We start from the raw sequence: 18,695 nt of genomic DNA on the forward strand, positions 1-18,695 counted from the left end.
GATAGAAGAAACAAATGGCTGCAGGAATTGCATTTTTTATTGGCCCCTCGAGTTTAATTAATATCAACCTTAAAATTTCGAAACAGCAATCCAAACTTGTTCCGGCAAACATCTGGGATTCAGCAAACTCAGGGATGAAAATGAAAGGAGAAAACTTAAGGGGGTAATTTGAATTCCTTTTTGTCTTCTAAGTCCCTCTTTTTTAACGACGCGAATTAACAAAAAAAAAAAGAAATTAATTACGTGTGCGGAGAGACAACGCCCGCGGCGGTTTCAGTGAGGCGAAGCGCCCTGCGGGGACCACTATTGTCGACCCATCTATATCCGGTGTTCCTCTGGGTGGATTCAGTGAGGAAGCGAAGGAACGGATTGTGGATAACGCCGAGTGAAGCTGACGTAGGAGACACGCAGGATCTGTTTAATAAGTTAATTAATTTTAGAAAAATAATTAATCATGTAATTTATATATGTATATATATATAAATAGTTCTTATAAGCTACCACGATAGCGTTCTCATCACCACTTGAGTTTATTTAAAGTTATCAAAAAATAGCTACCAGACAAATTAATTTCTGACAAAATGAGGATATTAAGAATAAGAATCATTCCCGTCGTTCAAAATAGTTCTAAATTAAGTAAAAATCTATCTATCAGATCATGTGACAGATAAGTTAAATTAACGCTGAAATGGATTTGCTGTAATTTTGCCCTTTTATATTTTTAGTAATTTTTGAAGGTCTTATTTTGCGGAGCAAATCCAAAGAAACGGTGCTGGGTTCTGATAAAATCTCCTGTTTAGCACACTCATCGGATTTGGCGCCCGAACTGGATCGAGGACTGGATTAGGATTTCGGAGCTGCGAGGAGAGCCCGCTCGTTGCTTCCGCCTGTAATGCGTTCTTCCTCTGCGTTTTTTTTTAGCCCTTTGATTTCTTGGATCCTTCGTCTTCAGCTGATTAATGTTGTCGCCGTGGAGCTAAGTTTCTTGCCCCCTTTTTTTCTCCTCCTGTCTGCCTGATTGAATCTTGGAAGTAGTAGTCTTGGGTGGTACGGTGTTATCATCTTGATCGAGCACATTCTTACATTTCAATTTTTGCACAAAACGTTTCTTTCTTTCCTGATAATTTTGGTGACTAGTTCATCGATTAAGGTGAATGAATGAATGAGAGCACAAACTTGATTTAATTTTGCATTTGTCAGATCGGGATTCTAGGCAGGATAATTACTGTCTCTTACTATGTTACACCGCTCTTCAGTATGCATAATAAAGCAGACATAATCTGGATTAAGATCGATCACTTATACAGAGGTTCTTGAAACTCGCGAATTCCTTTATTTTGCAGATATATAGAACTTAAGCTGGATTAGTTGCTTGCTATTATTTTAGGCAATTCGGATTGGATTAGGCTGTGCTTACTTCTTCACCATGTTTTTCAGGTTATGCAATTTCCCAACATTTGTTAGTGTGTTCGAGCTATGTGACTAAGATTCAGTTTATCTAGTTTGGGAGAATAGCACTCTGATTTTGGATGTCATATTTAGGTGCTATTATGCGATGTCCTCTAATTCAACCCACCACCCTACAAGTTTCTTCCTGAATTTTGATGATCGGTGCGCCAACACTCAGCCCTAACTGCAATATTCCTTGGGAATCCACATAATGAGTTAGTTCGTTCTTGGTTGTGTTGCTGGAATCTGTTCTTGAGAGAATTTTGAAACATACCTTGTCCTATTGATGTGGGCTTCTCACTGTTCCTTTTTTCAGATTCTCCCGTCCAGTTTAATAGATGTCTATTACTACCTCATGTTATCCTCTCTTCTACTACTCTGTTCTTTGTAATGTAAACTAGACTGGATGATTATAAGAGTAGATTACCTATTTTTCTGTGGCATATTTTTAGTTCTCAATGTTTTTATTTGTTTATATTCAGAATGAAATTTTGAAGATAGTTTCTTTTAAAACATTGCAGTGTAGATGCTATTTTTGGTTTGACACTAGGCTATGGAACATAGGCATTCGCTCGGTCAGCCTCTTATGCATATGATGTTTCATGAGCAAATACAGAATCATCGATGCCGTGATCCTTCCTTGACTATATATGGGTATGTCAGTTTCATGCATTCATGTTTTTTATCAAGTAATTTAATATAGACCTTCAAGTCTGTTTGCAGGATCTAGCTCTTTCATGCATCCTTCTGAAAATATTACAGTTTGTGGATTGAATTCAGAGGCAAATAACAATACTCCCTCCACAACAAGTCATCTGTCTTTGCTGAATTTCAACCTAGAGGTTCCTTGTTATGCAGGAATTGCTCAGCAGCCTTTTATCCATAGCTGGTCTTCTTGCAGTTCGTGTCAATTCCAACCATATTATATCCATAATGAACCTTGTCCCACTCAATTTCATTCTGGGGATATTAATGTGGCAGTGAATCCTCACAGTAACATACAAGAGAAAAATCCATACGATTCATTTCTTTTCTCAGAATGCAAGCTCAAATTCATGTTTTAATGCATGATTTCTTATCATAGAAGAAACATTCCATTGTCTTATGCAGAAGATCCAAGAAATATTAGAAGTCATCATGTCAATGCACTTCAGCCAGGAAATATCTCATTGCCGATACATACTTCCAATAGCTTCTCAGAACATCTTCAGTCAGTGGCAAATACTTCTATCCTGAATATTCTTGCCCAATGGAACCATGACGCTTTATCTCTGAAACCCCACACAAGGCTTATTCCTTCAGGTTTATCCAAGTCGCACCTTTATTTTTCAGTATATATTTCAGTTTTAAACATTTTTATTGTCTTGGCGATGTGTACCTGTGTTCAATTGTTTTCTACAGAGATAAACCAGTTGCATCAACAACACCATGTGAGGAATATTACTAGGGAGATTGATGGACATAGCAACTTCTGTCTTTTTCGAAATCAGCCTACAAGGGACATGGTGGCAAATCACAGAACAATCTATGTCCAAGGAGTAGGTCATCAGCAGAATGTGAGCTATGGAGCTGTGGGTTCTGAAGCCAATTTGGCAGGCATGTGGTTACTAGGGAGATTCCGTCGATAGGTCATGTCGATGGGAGCACAAGGACTCACTACGTTGGAGATGAGGACACTGAGCACAGAAGATGGTTATCTGAGGTGAGCTTAAATTTGCTAAATAATTTCTTCCTTTCTTTTGTATGAGCCAAGAACAATTCCTCGTGCAGTCAATGCAGCGTGCTGCCATCATGGATCAATCAACTTTCTATGCCCCAAGGAGTTTGTTTGATGAGCATCATGACATGAGACTAGACATAGATAACATGAACTATGAGGTAAAAGAAAATTTACTGATTTATGTCATGTAAATCTCCAGAGAAACATAAGCTGATCGCAGAGGAAGGAGGATTTTTGCTGGACCAGACTCCACCTAAATCTGTTGGATTTTTTCTTTCCCCCCACAGGAACTACTTGCTCTGGAAGAACAAATGGGAAATGTGAGCACGGGTTTGTCAGAAGATGCAATTTCCAGAAGCTTAATGGAAACACAACACTGTTGTGACCAAACACTGGATGAGTACGAGGAAGGGCACTGTATCATATGCTTGGTGATGATATTTGTCACTCTTTTGATTAGAACTACTATCCTTGATCCACCACAATATTTTTGTCTGGTTCTCTGATCATTACTTTCTATATATATATACTGCCAACAGGAATCATATAAACATAGAGAACGTCTTGGGAGATTGAAATGCGGGCATGACTTCCATGATTGCTGCATCAAGCAATGGCTGCTCATTAAGAATATATGCTTTATATGCAAAGCCCTGGCACTGGAGGATTCATAAATGAGACACGAATTGGGTTAGCGATTCCTTTGTTGAACATTTTAGTCACCCCATGAATTTGTAAATAAAAATTTTCTGTACGAATCGTGTTATCTAGATTTGAAGGGAACCCCCTTCCATCTCAACTGAACGAGGAGTTTCACTTTTATTTATATCTCAAGTTTATCACATTCAGAGTGAAATATGAATCATGTTGAACAGTTGTTCATTATGTTTCAAGGTGTTGTACCTTCGTATTCTATTAGATTCATTTGTTTTTTCTGATGTATATATTTATCAGAAAACCTGAAAGATCTAGTAGTTGAAATTTCTAAAATTCTGATCTACTGCATATGGAACATTGCGTGCATACTTGGTAGATTATGGGAAATCTAATGGAGACGCCCACAGAAACCCACTGGTATTTGAGCTTGCATTACAAGTTTCAGTTAGTGTCTGTATTCAATGCATGGAGTTCATGATAATGTTTCCTTGACTAATTAATTGATGTCTTACTGCTCACATTTCATGTGCTAGCATTCATTTTAAATGGCGAGAGGATTAAATAATTTATTATAAATCATGTCTTGTTGGTAGAGAGGTACAAGGATCGATACAGTAGTAGCCAATCATGTCATCATCTGATTGTTTCATCATCCGTAATGTAGTCATATAAGTTCATTAAGTAATTGAATTTGGACCTCTTTGGAATGATAACGATAACTTAGGGACTTAATTAACTAATTCAATGAAGACATTGCAAAAACAAGAGGATAATACAGCCCTCACGTCATGAATTTTATATCAATTATGACACAGTGTGTATTATATGACATTTTACAAGATTATTTTTTTATTTAAAACAATTATTTCCTTTAGCCATTAACTGGTTATAATATATGAATATGTTAGTGGAAAAAAACATATTAGGTATTGTGATAGGTTGATAATATGCTAAATTTGTTACAAATTTAAAATTATTATACATTTGTTAAAACTAAAAATTAATGCTTTATTTGTTATTTATTGGAGGTAAAATTATTTTTGTTTGATATACTTCTCAATAATGTAATTATATGAATTTAAACAGTTTGATTATTTTCTTAAGAAATAAACTTCATACATGCATGAATATATACGATAAACAGAGGTAAACTCTTGTCGCAATTCATCATGCCACTTGTTGATTTCATACATATATTTCATGCACGAACGCATGGAGGTTGCATGGTTGGTCGTCGTAACGAGTCGTATTTCTGGTGTGATGTGACTTGGGATTTGCCCTTCGGCCCTTTGCTCCTTATGAACAAACGGTATTCATCGAAGGTCATCGCCGGATACATCGCCCGCCTGTCCGCCGTCACCAGCTCCGCCACCGGCGAAATCGCCAAGTCGCTCTTGGGGTTGTAAAAGAAAGCCAGCGACAAGCGCTCTTTTTCTGCGTTCACCACCACCCGATGCTCCACGCTCTTGTACATTGCATTCGTCAAAATCTGCATATAACGAAATACGATCAACTGATCTGTTACGAAATTTATGAAATTGCATACGATCGTCTACCTGAATCTGATCGCCGACGTTGACGATGAATGCGCCGGGCAGCGGCTGCACCGTCACCCACCGATCGCCCTTCCTCACCTGAAGGCCCTTCACGGCGTCGTCGGCGAGGAGAACCGTGATCCCGCCCGGGTCGGAGTGCGCCGACAGGCCGAGCGCCAGCTCCGGTTGCGGGCACTTTGGGTAGTAGTTGACCCTAAGGGTTGCGCCGACGTCGTCGCCGCCGAAGGCCGCCGGCAGCCGGTCCACATCCAAGCCCAAGCTTATGGACAGGAGCTTCATTAGTCTTTTACACAGCTTCAGCAGCTCGTCCCCGTATTCTTGCACAGTTTCCCTATACATAATTAAACTTTATTATATGATCGAATTATATTCCATTTTGAAGAGATTGTTAATGATTTTCGTTGATCATTTATTCTGTTGATTAAGCTGATTACCGGCAATGAGTTGGCAGCGCCGGCCACTTCTCAGGGCTCTTGAGCTTCTCCGGCAGTAACTGCAAGAAGAAGTAGTCCCCCCAATCCAATATGGCGCCCTTGTGGACGCCGAGGCGGCTTCCGTAGCCCTCGTACGTCGCCGGCGAGTTCGCGTAGGCCTGCTTCTCCTCCAACGGCAGGCGAAAGAAGGCCCGCCACACCTCGACTGCCCGCTCCACCAGGCCGCGGTCCACGCCGTGGTTCACCACCTGGAAGAATCCCCACTCGCGGCAGGCCGCCGCCACCGCGGCCGCGCCGCTGCCGTCGCTGTCTTCCAGGTCGACCACTGGGATGGAGGCGCCGCCGTCGAGGCCGGCTGAGAGAGAGGGGCGGTCGGCGTGCGGCTTGATGTAGTGGGCGGGAATGGCGGCGAGGCCGCTCTCCGACAGGGTCTGCACGCGGACGACCGGCTCGGGCCACTCCACCAATTGGACGCTTCCCATGGGTTCAGGCTTAACTCGGGCTCGATCCAAAGTGAACCGGATTAGTTGTTGATCAACGATCAATCACTTGCTATTTATAGAGAGGGAGTGAGAGAGAACGGGAGCGTGTTATATAATTAACGTTAATCAAGATTAATTTTCTTTAAGCCCCGGCAAAGAGTTTTTCTTCGAGGTTACGTGTCAAACCTTAATATATCTAAATCACATGTTTATATGAAGTGCTACTCATATTTATTTAGCAATTATATACCTTAATAACAATAAGTATTTTATTTTTATCATTGCAACCATTATAAAATACCTCTCTGACTAAATAAGAGCAATAGTTTCTTTAATGAATAATTTTATACGCACATTGACATTAAAATTAAAAAAAATATTGGAATTATTAATAAATATCGCATCAAGAATTCACGGCGAGGAAGACGGCGAATAATTGAGAAAGAGCTTTTTTTAGCAAAATGAAAAAGAAATTTGTTTTTGACTAAAAACCAGAGGCCCAATAAAAACAAAGAAAATTGTTAATGATAGGCACGTTACCATGCCTCCGTCTGATGGGTCGGCTTGACTTGCCATAATAATTAATTATTCACTTGCGGCATTTCTATTTAATTTCTTGCATGTTACCAAGAAGGAAGTAGAAGGAAAAAACTATCACGTAAAATTATGCTTTCTATATTTCTGAATAATATATATATATATATATCATATTTCTAAAAATAATATATCCATCACATGCTAATAAACTATAATAAATCTACCATATTAAGTAAAAAAAATCCATGGTGAACGGATAACTTAACACAGGATCATAATATTAATGGACGACATCAATCATCATCGTGCAAGAGCCATCGTCTTTTCCACCCCTTCAACCGTCATTAATCTTTTATTAGATTTAACAAAATCTATACAAGTTACGATCTATCAACTAAATACTATTCGTATAAATTATCTGGAGAAAGCGACGGCCGGCGCGGCGAAATTGTCAACGAAGCTCGATATATTCTGCACATTGTCTAACCCACCGAATCCAATGGCAAGAAGCCTCTGGATCTCGACACGTCGCACCGATCACATGCGGGCGGTCTTAATCTGGGGGAGAAGGTCAACGTGCTAAACGACGAGGCGTGATCGGACAACGAAGTCAACAGTAAGCGTTCGCAACGTGTTTCTTTTCATGCGTGCCTTACTATATGTCGGCAAAAATCTAAGGATTACTAAAATTACAACTTGACTTTATATAGTTTCTTCGATGTGGGTGCACGCAAAAGCAGCCCACAGCTTAGGAAATACAATAAGCCCAGAAAAACTTAGACAAATTAAAAATCCTGATCATAATAAGTGACAGCAATGAAATAATAATAACTAATAAGTGCACATCCTACAAATTGTTGGATTTTTTTTTCACCATGATCAATTCCATTTTGCAACTAATCTCACAAGATTTGCTCTTCAATCATGGTAATCACGAAACCGACTTTGTGCATCTAGATAACAGAATCCCCCATATCATCTCACAACATATCACAAAACATGGTAATGGCACTGGAACAACTAATTACAGAGCAAGGAAATCAAGAGGAGGATCCCATGACCAAAGCCCACGAAAATAACTGGGATATAGAAAATTCCATTCATGGGATATTAATTCAATCGTCAGCCCAAGTTTAAGGACCCATCCTTCATTAATCTGACACTCAGACTGTTGAATCTTCCTCTTGAATAGTGCCGTGAAGCCTTTCTCCAATCTGTTCCGGTCTTCATCATTGCCACGAATTCATCATAGCTTATTCGTCCATCCTACATTTGGATAAAACAATCGCGTTAATGAAGAAGAGGTCAAAGGTGTGGCACGGCATCCACCGACAGACAAGATAGCTACCTTGTCAGTATCAACTTCTTGTAAGATATCATTTGCAATATCCATGCTGTCAGGAGCTCCATCTTCTGCTAGTGCCTCATGAAGCTCATTTGGCTCAATAAAGCCATTCCTGTCTTTGTCAAAGTAGGAGAAGGCCCTTCTCAGATGCTCATCATTTGCCATTCTCTGTAAATGAAGAGATACAGCCAAGAACTCTCCATAATCTAGGGTCCCTTTTCCATTCATATCAACCTGTTCAACACATTTACACAGTTAAATCATTCAATTTGTTTTTATCTGGTGAGTAAGAATATCACTTAGCATATAAATGAATGTAATATCCATGGTGACCGGAGAGCAAGCGAAGCTTTATTATCATCAATTGACATATTTTGTAAAGAAAATTTTGTGAAATTCCTACGGTGCTTATTCAAATACATAAAGTTTTCATGTTATACTTATTTGGTAGAAAATTAGAAATCAATTCAGCCTAGTCTTGCCAAAGAAAAAAATTTTCATGTATAGAATAAATCAAAAGGCTTCACCCCTCTTACATTCATGCTCTATTTTGGGCTTAATATAAGGACAAAGAAAGTCATCCTGTATGTACACTTACAGCTTCAATAAGCATCTGCACCTCAGACTCCACAAGGTGTGAACCAAACTTAGCAAGGCCAGCTTTGAGTTCCTCATGAGAAACAATGCCATCATTGTCGGTATCCATCATCCTGAACATCTCTTTAATATCTTCAACTTCTTCAGTCGACAAATGATCGGCGATAACCTACGAAATAAGTAGAAGAAACTAAGATGTATTCAACAATTTTGAAACAGTTAACCTAGAAAAGGCATATACCCTCAAAGCTCTCCTTTTGAATCTATTCATTCTTGAGAACTGTTTGAGCCTTGACTTGACAACATCACCAAGTGGTACATTTGGTGCTTTCTTAGCATTTTGAAGCCAAGGATGTTCTGCAAGAAAAGAAAAAGAATGGATATCTATGCATCAGCTCGACATACTCTGAAAGAACAAAAACAAAAACTTTTCAAATTGCATATGGCAGGTGTCTTGAAATTAGAACTTGAGAATAGGGCCGGATCAAGCTAGAGAAGATAGCCATTCCAATAAAGCCATTCTAATAAACTTTGTGATATCAAATTGTCCATAATGTTGATTTTCAGATCACAAAGGTTAACCAGATAGAACTGAAATCTAATGAATTACTCTCAAATAAAAGCATGTCACATTGTCATGTGCCATACCAAGCACTTGCTTTGCAGTTAACCGAAGCTTGGGATCAGGTTCCAACATCTGCTGAACCAAATTCTTGGCACTTTCTGAAACACTAGGCCAAGGATCACGTTTGAAATCTATAGTCCCCTTAAGAATGGCTTGTGCAACTCCTTGTTCAGATTCTGTAGCATAAATACATTGCATTTCTTAGTAGCGTTAGAATTTAACAGAATTGAGGAGACTTGTGCACATCAATAAAGGCAGTAAATTATATCTCTCCATATGCAGCAATAGTATAAGAATTTGAAAGTAAATTTGGATGGACTAGAGGAACCTTACCAGCCCAAAATGGTGGAACTCCACAGAGGAGGATATATAGAATAACTCCAGCACTCCATATATCAATTTCTGGTCCATAATTCCTTTTTAGAACTTCAGGAGCCATATAATAAGGGCTACCAACAATCTCAGAAAATCTTTCACCTGGAATGGAGAAAACTTAATAGAAATTACTAAGACCATGAATTTAAAATAGTGTTTATGTGTTTGTTGATGCAACAATAAAAGAGCCATCACAGTTATTGGAATGGAGTAGAGGTTAGCTAAGAAGATGAATTATCTGATGGAACAAATATTGCAATTCTTAACTAGAAATGCTTGAAACAATCATGATTATAATAGTAAGGAAGCTCATGACAAATATACATGAAACTAAACTCAAGAAGATATAGTTCATTATCTCATACAATATAGAGTCTTAGGAACTGTTTTCTAGAAGATGGAGGCATAACATGGTATTGTAAAATTAGTTTCGTATGTTTTTGGCAAAAAGTTTGTGCAATTCTTGGCGAACATTTCTCTAATTCCAATCTCTGCTAGTTCAGTTGCACCCTTCTGAACTCATAATCTCTCACTAATAGTTCACTTGTCTTAACATAGGCATCCATTACATCTAAGATGCCTAAGCTAAAATAATACATGAGCTATATAGATCTTTCTTTTTGTGGTTTCTTAGCAGTTCCTTCATCCCTTTTCTCTCAAACAGAACTTTCATTTTTTGGCAAATGAGGTTGGCCATCTCCAAATATACTCTTATAAATTGGGAGTCTTAATTGGGCTTTTGAATTTGACACAACGGAAGTTAATGTTTTTTCTACAAACCTATTTTAGCCTAACATTCGAGTATAAATAGTATAATAGTATGACCACATATCACGTTGAATAAGTTAAAGCAACGTAGAAATAGACAGGTAGACACGACGCTTCAAGTGTTAATATACACTGATGAGGAGGTTAATAATCTGGGCTTGGACAACCGACTTCACGTGGAAAGCCCTTGACTTGGTCAAAGTAGACTATATGTGGCATCTTTCCAACTCGGATAAAAGTGGTTGGAGTCAGTTGAGTCCAAGAGGGTATTCAAATGAAGTCGGGGTTGCTCCAGGAGAAGTTGGAGTGTTTGCAGGGAACTCAACAACATTCAGGATCATTTGACCTACCTGATAAAGGATTCGACATTGCTTAGGGTCACTTGGCTAAGCTCAGAAGTAGGCTAGTAAGAAGTATGATAATTCATTTGAGTTAGAAGGCAACTTGATCTGGTAGGACGTTCAGATAGAATTTGGACTCGGTAGAGCAAAGGGTATATTAATTATGGAAGATATGTCAGATAAGCAATTGAAATAGTTGTTTTTAGTACAAATGTGAATGGTAAGAGAAAGGTGTATTAGTTACAAAAACAGAAAGAGGCAACGGTTATAGGTGTGGAAGTTAGTCGCCTATTTGAAATTATGCCAGAATATGTAAGGGACAAAGTTGTTCCTTGTATCTGAAGAGTCACAGCTACCGGAGTTAACCTTGCATCTGAAGAGTCACGGCAATTGGAGTTAAAAGACATCAGATAATGGAGAGTCAAGTAAGCAACTACTTTTCCTTCTCTACAAAAGGTATTTGTTCCAATAGCCAAAGGTATACACAATCAACTAAGCAACTACTATTTCTCTGTTCATCTCTCCGTTCAATGCTCCGTCCCTAACTTGAGCCTCGGATGAGTCACGCCAAGGTATGTCTTTCCCCCTAACCTTGAGAGGAGAGGTTCCCTGAAGTTCGGTTGATCTCGCTTGCTGAATAGCCAAGTCATCATCCACTGATTGACAGATAGCCGAATTACCAGCAGCTGTCTTGCTCTCAACAGACCCATTAAAGTTCGACCCGTTAAAGATAGACCCGGTTGAAAGATAATAGCTGATTCATCATCGTCAAGGAGTTGATTTGTCAAGGAGTTGACCCAGACCGGAACATACACAATTACTCGTCGGATCAGAATTAAAGAAATGCTTTGAAAGAAAAAAAAACATTTTCCAGAGGATCGTAAACCAGGTTTGATAATGAAATCGACCATATATGAAAATGTTCTTTGATTTGGGAAAAGCATCAGCAATTTAAAATCAGGAACTCTGCGTCAATAACAAAGTCTCGAATTGTGTTTCAGCTGTCTGAGCGCAATGTGAACAATAGTGCTGTGTGATTTCCAGGAAGCACGAAGATCTATAGGAGAATGGACTTACCAGGTTTGAAGAAAATAGATAGCCCAAAGTCAATCGCTTTCAACGGTGAATTCTCCTTCTTGTTGGCAAACAGAAAGTTCTCCGGTTTGAGGTCGCGGTGGATAACCCCATGCTTATGGCACAGCTGCACGACTTCAATGATCGTCCTCATGACCACGGCCGCCGCTCGCTCTGAGTAGTGCCCCCGCGCCACGATACGGTCGAACAGCTCCCCGCCCTCGCACAGCTCCATCACCAGATGCACGGTGCCGTCGTCCTCCAGAGCCTCCCGCAGGCTCACGATGCTGGGGCTCTTGGGCAGGTGCCGCATTATGGTCACCTCCCGGCGCACGTCCTCCACGTCCACCGACGTCCGCAGCTTCCGTTTCGATATCGACTTGCAAGCGAGCAGCTCCCTGGTGTCGCGGTCCATGCACAGATAGGTAACCCCGAACTCTCCACGTCCGAGCTCGCGGTCCAGCGCGTACTTCTCTTCGATAGCGCCCGCCGACTTGGCGTCGCTGCTGAGCACGATCAGGCGCTTGGAATGAGGGCCGCCGACGCCGTTCTGGTGGTGGCGGTCCTTCCCGGAGGCGGGGCCTCCGGGCTCGTGGTGGGCTCCTGGGAAATTGGTCTTGACGTCCTCGCGGGCGACGGCCGCCGGCGAGCGGCAGCAGTTACCCATTTCGGATCTCTGATCTGAGGCCTGACCGGGGAGATCGTTAGGGTTTCACATCCGATTCAGTAGAGAAGAGCGAGGGATTTGGTCGGATCGGGAGAAGGTTTGGATTGGGAAAAGGCGATGCGTTGGTTGGGTTTGGTAGCAGCGAGAGCGAGAGCAAGTGTGAAAGCAAATAAACAGAGAGAAAGCGACAGGGGACCGTTGGCTAGTGCGATTGCTATTATTTTCAAGACGCAATTTTGTTTTGCTCTACATACTTTCCAAAGGTTACATTTTGACCCCCGGAGTACGCTTGTTATGGTTGAGCAGTTTTAAAAAGCATATTTATTATCATAAAAAATTCTATTTTTCTAAAATATATATATTAAAATAACACTTCATTATATTTTCCATCTTAAAAATATTTTTATTGAGCACTTTTATATTAATTATAATTATAATCAGTACATTTATCAATTGCTTTATTAAAATATGTTTCAAATTTATCCAGTAAATAAATCATTAAAGAAATAGCACCATTTTTTGCATAAAATTAAGAGGTGCTTTTTATTTCTTTTTCTAAAATTAAAACTATCGTATGTTTAAATAAATAAAAGAGCTCCTGATTTAATATTTTTATAGTAGTCTTACTCAAAATTATTATAATAGTATTAAGTAATTGAAATTAAATTTATTAATGTTGGATTAGTTTTGATCTATTTAAATAATTTTATTAAAGTTAAAGTAATTTCAATTAAATTAGAGTAGTTTGATTAATATCAAAGTAATTTTTATTAATTTTAAAATTATTGAAATAATTTTAACCATAACTATCATAATCATATTTTGTAAAAAAAAATAGGGTTGAATTTCTTTTGATATTTTTTTAAAGATAAACTATATTCATTTTAATAGTTGTTATGATTTGATTAATTTTAAAAATAAATTCTCAATTTTATAAAAAAAAATTAATGATCATTAAAATAAATTAGAAAATACAGATTAATCTTGATAGAAATTTTAGTATGATAAATTTTTAAATATCTTTCATCATTTCAACATAATTTTGTTTCTATCACTTTAACGATTTTATACACTGGATTGATAATTTTTAAACTTCCGACATATAAAAAGTGTGTTTTAGATGATAGCGGAAAGAAAAGATTATTTTAGATTCGGCAAGAAGAAAATTGAGTAAAGTACGGGGAACAGACAAGGTGAAGAGATGTAAAAAATGTATATTTTTTTTCTAAATTTACAGCATGATCGAGGTAAGTGGAATTGCACCGATTTGGATTTGAAAAGCGAAAGCATAATGCTGGAAAAAGAGAAAGGCAGGCAGGAAGGTCACCAATGCAGTTAAGGTAAGATGCCCTTTATTTCCTCGATTTGCTCCAAGTGAATGAATTTTCTTTTTTTTTTTTAAAGAAATAAAAAAGAATATTATATTAAAAAAAAATTTAAAAAATTCTCACAAAACGCATTTTAAATTTGAAAATGTCCAAAGACATTAAAATTTTATTTTTTTCTAAAAAACGTATATAATTTTAATATTTTATTCCTTTGATATTTACTGACTTTTTCATTATATTGATTTATAGATTTATATTAAAATATTGATTATCTTTATATTAGGAATTTATAAGTTTACTTAATTAAAAATTTATCAATTAAAATTAAATTTAATTTATTCGATTTAATCAAATAAATAATTTTAAATTTTGAAATTTAATTAAAAATCTCCAATTTATTCAATTTTATCGACTTTTTACTCACTCTTAATTTTAGAAAATTGATTTGAAATATTATTGACTAAATAAATTAAGTAAATTTGATAGGATGTGTATAACAAATTGACAAAAATAATGGGTGTAAAGCAACTAATTAAAAAAACACTCATGACTCAGTGAAAAATAATGGTTACAATTTAATTGTTATCCAAACTATTCAATAGATTTATGTAATTAATATTTTTTTATGTTATTTTAGTTTTTAAAAATAATATATTTTTTTATTACAAATCAACAACCACACATCACTCCTTTATTTTATAGATGAATCTTGAATTGAATATTGCAATCGAGTGATAAAAAGAATGTTAATTTCAAATTAATGACTTGATAGATTCCTCAGTTCAGAAAAAAAATGGATTAAATCTCTGTGAATACTGGGAAAAAAAAATCAAAAAATGATTATTTCCGTCTATGACCCCTTAATTTTGCACCGCCGATCCCGCCGGCGCCGGCGAACTCAGGAAGCGTTGGCCCGGCACAGCGGGCAGCTCGCGTTCGTCCGGAGCCAGTACTCGTCGACGCACTCCGCGTGGAACCCTTGTCTGCAGCCCGGCAACGCCTTCACCTTCTCCCCCGGCTGCCGGGACCCGCTCAGGCAAATCGAGCACTGCGCCGCCTCCTCCCTGACCGGCAACAACCGAACCGCGAAGCTACTTATGGTCAATTGGTCATTGAGGTCATGGTAGCTCAGCACGGCCATGGCTGTTTCATTGATTGGATTTCAGAATTCAGAGCAGGGGATTATATTATATTCCACAGGATAGAGGAGTGGGGCGTAGTGTTTCTGGACCATTCCCCACCAGCCATTCCTCTCTAGCTATAAAGAACAGTTCATGGATTCGAACGAAATGGTAAAGTGGCTGCTTTTGATTTGGAATAAAGAACAGTTCATGGATTCAAAACATGCAGATGCATGTTTGATGTGAACTCTTCTCTTCGAGTGGTTCGATTTCAATTCCTTTCACTTCCTCGCTACTCTCTCCTTAATACCTAGCTGCTACAAAGCCATAACAGCCATGTTTGCAGAGCTACTACAGGTGTGTCCTTCTGCAGAATTGATCCGAGAAGAGGGAAAGACAGTTGGAGGTAAACAAGGAAAACTTAAAGAGGATATTAATAATACCATAACTACAATAAGGAATATCAAAATTTTAGTACATTAATTCAAAGTTATGTCACTAATTACATACATTAAATTTGAAACTAAAAAACAGTATTAAAGTTAATCTCACAAAATACATTACTCCTCAAATAATGAGACTCTGAAGGTCATCCCCCTACTTTGACCTATATCTGTCTCACACGCCGAGACAGCAACACACTGGAGAATAATTGAAGCACCAGTCTCTCTCTTTCCGGAATGATTCGTCTCCTTCATTGTTCAATATTAATGCCTTTGGATGATTGCATCCATTTGTGCCAGTTAAATTTAGAAGACTATACTTTTTTTACCAACAATTGCTTGATTTTACAGTAAGTAAAATTAAAGTTAAGAATTTAAAATTCATAAAATAATATGTGACGGAGAGATTTAATCAATCCCCTGGCTCTCAAATCTTTCACTTTCAGGGGCAAGATTTAGTCAAAGACATGGCATAGCATTGAAGGGGAAGCCTATCGACTATAATGTTGGCTATCCAATGGACATCAAGTACAACAGCCTTGCGTGCAGTGAACTCGCATCTCAGAAAATTGGCCCCGTTGGAAAAAAGAAAAATTGAGTCAATCCTCCAGTTTGACCATTTGGCGGGGCCCGCCGCCATGTGAAAAATCTAGCCTTCATAATTTTAAACTCCGAGGACAAAATGGAAAAAATATTAAAAATTAATGGGGGAAAAAGTAAAATGGTTCCCTTTAGTCAATTAATGCCACTCCTTTCGCTTGTTGCTAAGCGAGTAGTCATCGATCGGTCGGTGCATGGATCCCATCTCCCCGGACTCCGACGCGTTACCCACGCCGGAGGGCCGTGGATCCTCCCCCACCCCGGCAGCGGACGCTCGCCTCGCTGCCCCCTCGCTGCCCAGCCGCTACGAGTCGCAGAAGCGACGGGACTGGCACACCTTCCTGCAGTACCTGCGGAACGGGCGGCCGCCGCTGGCCCTCGCGGCCTGCGGCGGAGCCCACGTCATCGAGTTCCTGCGCTACCTCGACCAGTTTGGGAAGACCAAGGTCCACGTGGCTGGCTGCTGCTTCTTCGGCCGCCCCGGCCCGCCCGCCCGCTGCTCCTGCCCGCTCCGCCAGGCCTGGGGCTCCCTCGACGCCCTCATCGGCCGCCTCCGCGCAGCCTTCGAGGAGAGCGGCGGACGAACGGAGGCGAACCCCTTCGCCGCCCGTTCCGTTCGCGTGTATCTGCGGGAAGTCCGCGAGAGCCAGGCCAAGGCACGGGGGATCACCTACGAGAAGAAGAAGAGGAAGCGGATGGCGGCGGAGGCCGAGGCTCCAGCTCCCTCCTCCTCCTCCTCACTGTCGTCTGCCGCGGCAATGAGTACTACCGCCACGGAGAGAAGCGCCGGTGATGCTCCGCCCGGTGGGTCTTCTTAGTTAATCGATCTACTTAAATTAATTTTTCCGAGTTGATCGTTGAAGCAAGTATTAATCTGTTGTTGTTAATTTCGTTATTTATTGTCCCCCTTTTTTTCCCTGCTGCTTCTATTAATTTTGATTAATTATGCTTTCGAGGAGATCATGAATATGCACGAGATATATACAGTCTTCAATTCTTTTTTCCACGATTGAAAATTTGCAAAGAACAAAAAATATGAAAAAAAAAGACACGTTTATTTACGATAGGCCTATATTTCATTTTAGTAATTTTTCCCCTTTTTTTCTCTTCTTGGAGCAAGAAGAAACTGCCTCATGGAATTGTTCCCATATCAATTTTTTCCTGACAAGTTAATTTGTGTTATGTCTTTAATTATTTCGATTATATTTAAATGAAATGAAGCTGAATCATCAAAAAGATTCTAATATATATACACGTATGTATATATGCATAAGCCCATGCACTATATTTTTAAACAAAATGTTATTTATATATGAAAAAAGCAAAATATGTGTGCATGTGTCCTGTATGCTCGAAATCTAGTGCATGTTCTTACTTTTCTATATACGCATCCATATAGTGTCAGTATAATGAGATAAGGTCCCTAGATTAAGTCCAAGTAGTTGTGACTAATATTACTTGTTAATGATGATAATTTAAATGATTTTTTTTTGGGTTCCTGAATATGTCGTTTCTGATCATGAGATTCTATTCCCAAATTCCAACCTGATGGATTGTTTTCAATGGGAATACAGAATTCATTAGTGTTGAAATTTGGAGAATGTTAGGCAATCAGTACCTTAATTTGCTTTAACTGAAACATAAACGATATTTAATTGGTTGAAACATAAGCTTTAAGGGTATTTAATTGATATACGACAAACTTGTCTTCCATTAATTTGTCTCAGCAGCTATATATATAGATATCTAAATGCGCCAGCTAGGCAAATCTCATTGTAAGCTCGGTGGATCCTATATATCCAATAGTTATTATTATTATTATTATTATTATTATTCTGTCCTTTTGATGATCGAGGAAACCACGTATTATATATTAATCAACTGATTCCTTTACTATACTAATCAAATTCCTCCAAGTAATTAATTAAATTATCTTTTAATTAGTATGTTTTAATTAATTTCCATTTATCGTCTGTCATATGTTTTGGATAAAAGTATATATATATATATATAGAGTGGGGACACAAGTGAGAGGAATTGGAGCTGGACAAAGAGGCCAATAATGGCGTAGGCCATTCCCACTATGATCTAGGAAGAATCAAGAGCAAGATCACGACGCACCAGAGGCATTGATCTTCCATTTAATATATATTAATTACGATCCTCCTCCATTATTGTACGGTACGAAGCACCTTGGTTCTCCCCCATTCAATTTCAAAATAAAAGCGATTAATTAATTATATTCTGTATAATCCCATTGCTCCACGCATGCAGCAGTGACTGATGAATCATATCGATCACAAGTGTAGTAATTGCATGCACTGTTTGCTGAAGGGGAGTGTGTGTGTTATATTTCATGCATATACTACGAAGGGGCCGGGGTTTTCACAGTAGTATTGTATTCGCCGGGGAGATCGATATTGTTTACAATGATTGGGCTCGAGGGAAATGGACGCCGGCCATTCGTGCGGCTGGATCACTGATTGTGATTGACTCGTCTCCATCCTATAAATTCACCTTCAGTGGGAAAACTGAAAAGCATGCAGCACTGTGAAATCCCAGCTCTGTCAGCGATG

General features: G+C 38.8%; 3 protein-coding genes and 1 pseudogene across 3 annotated transcripts; 2 read left to right on the forward strand and 2 right to left on the reverse strand.

The window, feature by feature from the left end:
- The first annotated feature begins 765 nt into the window (after positions 1 to 765).
- Positions 766 to 3,886, forward strand: LOC141836867 (uncharacterized; annotated as a pseudogene).
- Positions 3,887 to 5,024: 1,138 nt separating this feature from the next.
- Positions 5,025 to 6,313, reverse strand: LOC141839964 (jasmonate-induced oxygenase 2-like). Its single transcript, XM_074727835.1, has 3 exons — positions 5,817 to 6,313; positions 5,383 to 5,713; positions 5,025 to 5,315 (listed from the first exon to the last, which is right to left on the reverse strand). The coding sequence occupies exons 1-3, from the start codon at positions 6,296 to 6,298 to the stop codon at positions 5,025 to 5,027; spliced, it is 1,104 nt and encodes a 367-aa protein (XP_074583936.1). The 5' UTR covers positions 6,299 to 6,313.
- Positions 6,314 to 7,633: 1,320 nt separating this feature from the next.
- Positions 7,634 to 12,696, reverse strand: LOC141841764 (calcium-dependent protein kinase 3-like). The gene is made up of 7 exons (XM_074729959.1): positions 11,964 to 12,696; positions 9,736 to 9,879; positions 9,426 to 9,578; positions 9,019 to 9,134; positions 8,779 to 8,946; positions 8,184 to 8,414; positions 7,634 to 8,101 (listed from the first exon to the last, which is right to left on the reverse strand). The coding sequence occupies exons 1-7, from the start codon at positions 12,625 to 12,627 to the stop codon at positions 7,958 to 7,960; spliced, it is 1,620 nt and encodes a 539-aa protein (XP_074586060.1). The 5' UTR covers positions 12,628 to 12,696; the 3' UTR covers positions 7,634 to 7,957.
- A 3,614-nt stretch (positions 12,697 to 16,310) lies between these two features.
- LOC141841765 (protein LIGHT-DEPENDENT SHORT HYPOCOTYLS 5-like) lies at positions 16,311 to 17,072 on the forward strand. The gene has a single exon (XM_074729960.1). The coding sequence runs from the start codon at positions 16,314 to 16,316 to the stop codon at positions 16,935 to 16,937; it is 624 nt and encodes a 207-aa protein (XP_074586061.1). The 5' UTR covers positions 16,311 to 16,313; the 3' UTR covers positions 16,938 to 17,072.
- Positions 17,073 to 18,695: the final 1,623 nt, after the last annotated feature.

This window comes from Curcuma longa, chromosome 11 (assembly GCF_044706935.1).
Source record: "Curcuma longa cultivar G26 ecotype Majalengka, Jawa Barat chromosome 11, ITB_CL_G26_1.1, whole genome shotgun sequence".
In the NCBI taxonomy this organism is placed as follows: domain Eukaryota; kingdom Viridiplantae; phylum Streptophyta; class Magnoliopsida; order Zingiberales; family Zingiberaceae; genus Curcuma; species Curcuma longa.

Coding starts and splice junctions, on each gene's coding strand:
- LOC141839964 (XM_074727835.1), bottom strand. CDS start 6,298: ATGGGAAGCGTCCAATTGGTGGAGTGGCCCGAGCCGGTCGTCCGCGTG. Junction 5,714..5,816: donor GCGCTGCCAACTCATTGCCG/GTAATCAGCTTA, acceptor AATTATGTATAG/GGAAACTGTGCAAGAATACG. Junction 5,316..5,382: donor ACGTCGGCGATCAGATTCAG/GTAGACGATCGT, acceptor CGTTATATGCAG/ATTTTGACGAATGCAATGTA.
- LOC141841764 (XM_074729959.1), bottom strand. CDS start 12,627: ATGGGTAACTGCTGCCGCTCGCCGGCGGCCGTCGCCCGCGAGGACGTC. Junction 9,880..11,963: donor ATCTATTTTCTTCAAACCTG/GTAAGTCCATTC, acceptor TCTCCATTCCAG/GTGAAAGATTTTCTGAGATT. Junction 9,135..9,425: donor AACTGCAAAGCAAGTGCTTG/GTATGGCACATG, acceptor CTTTTCTTGCAG/AACATCCTTGGCTTCAAAAT.
- LOC141841765 (XM_074729960.1), top strand. CDS start 16,314: ATGGATCCCATCTCCCCGGACTCCGACGCGTTACCCACGCCGGAGGGC.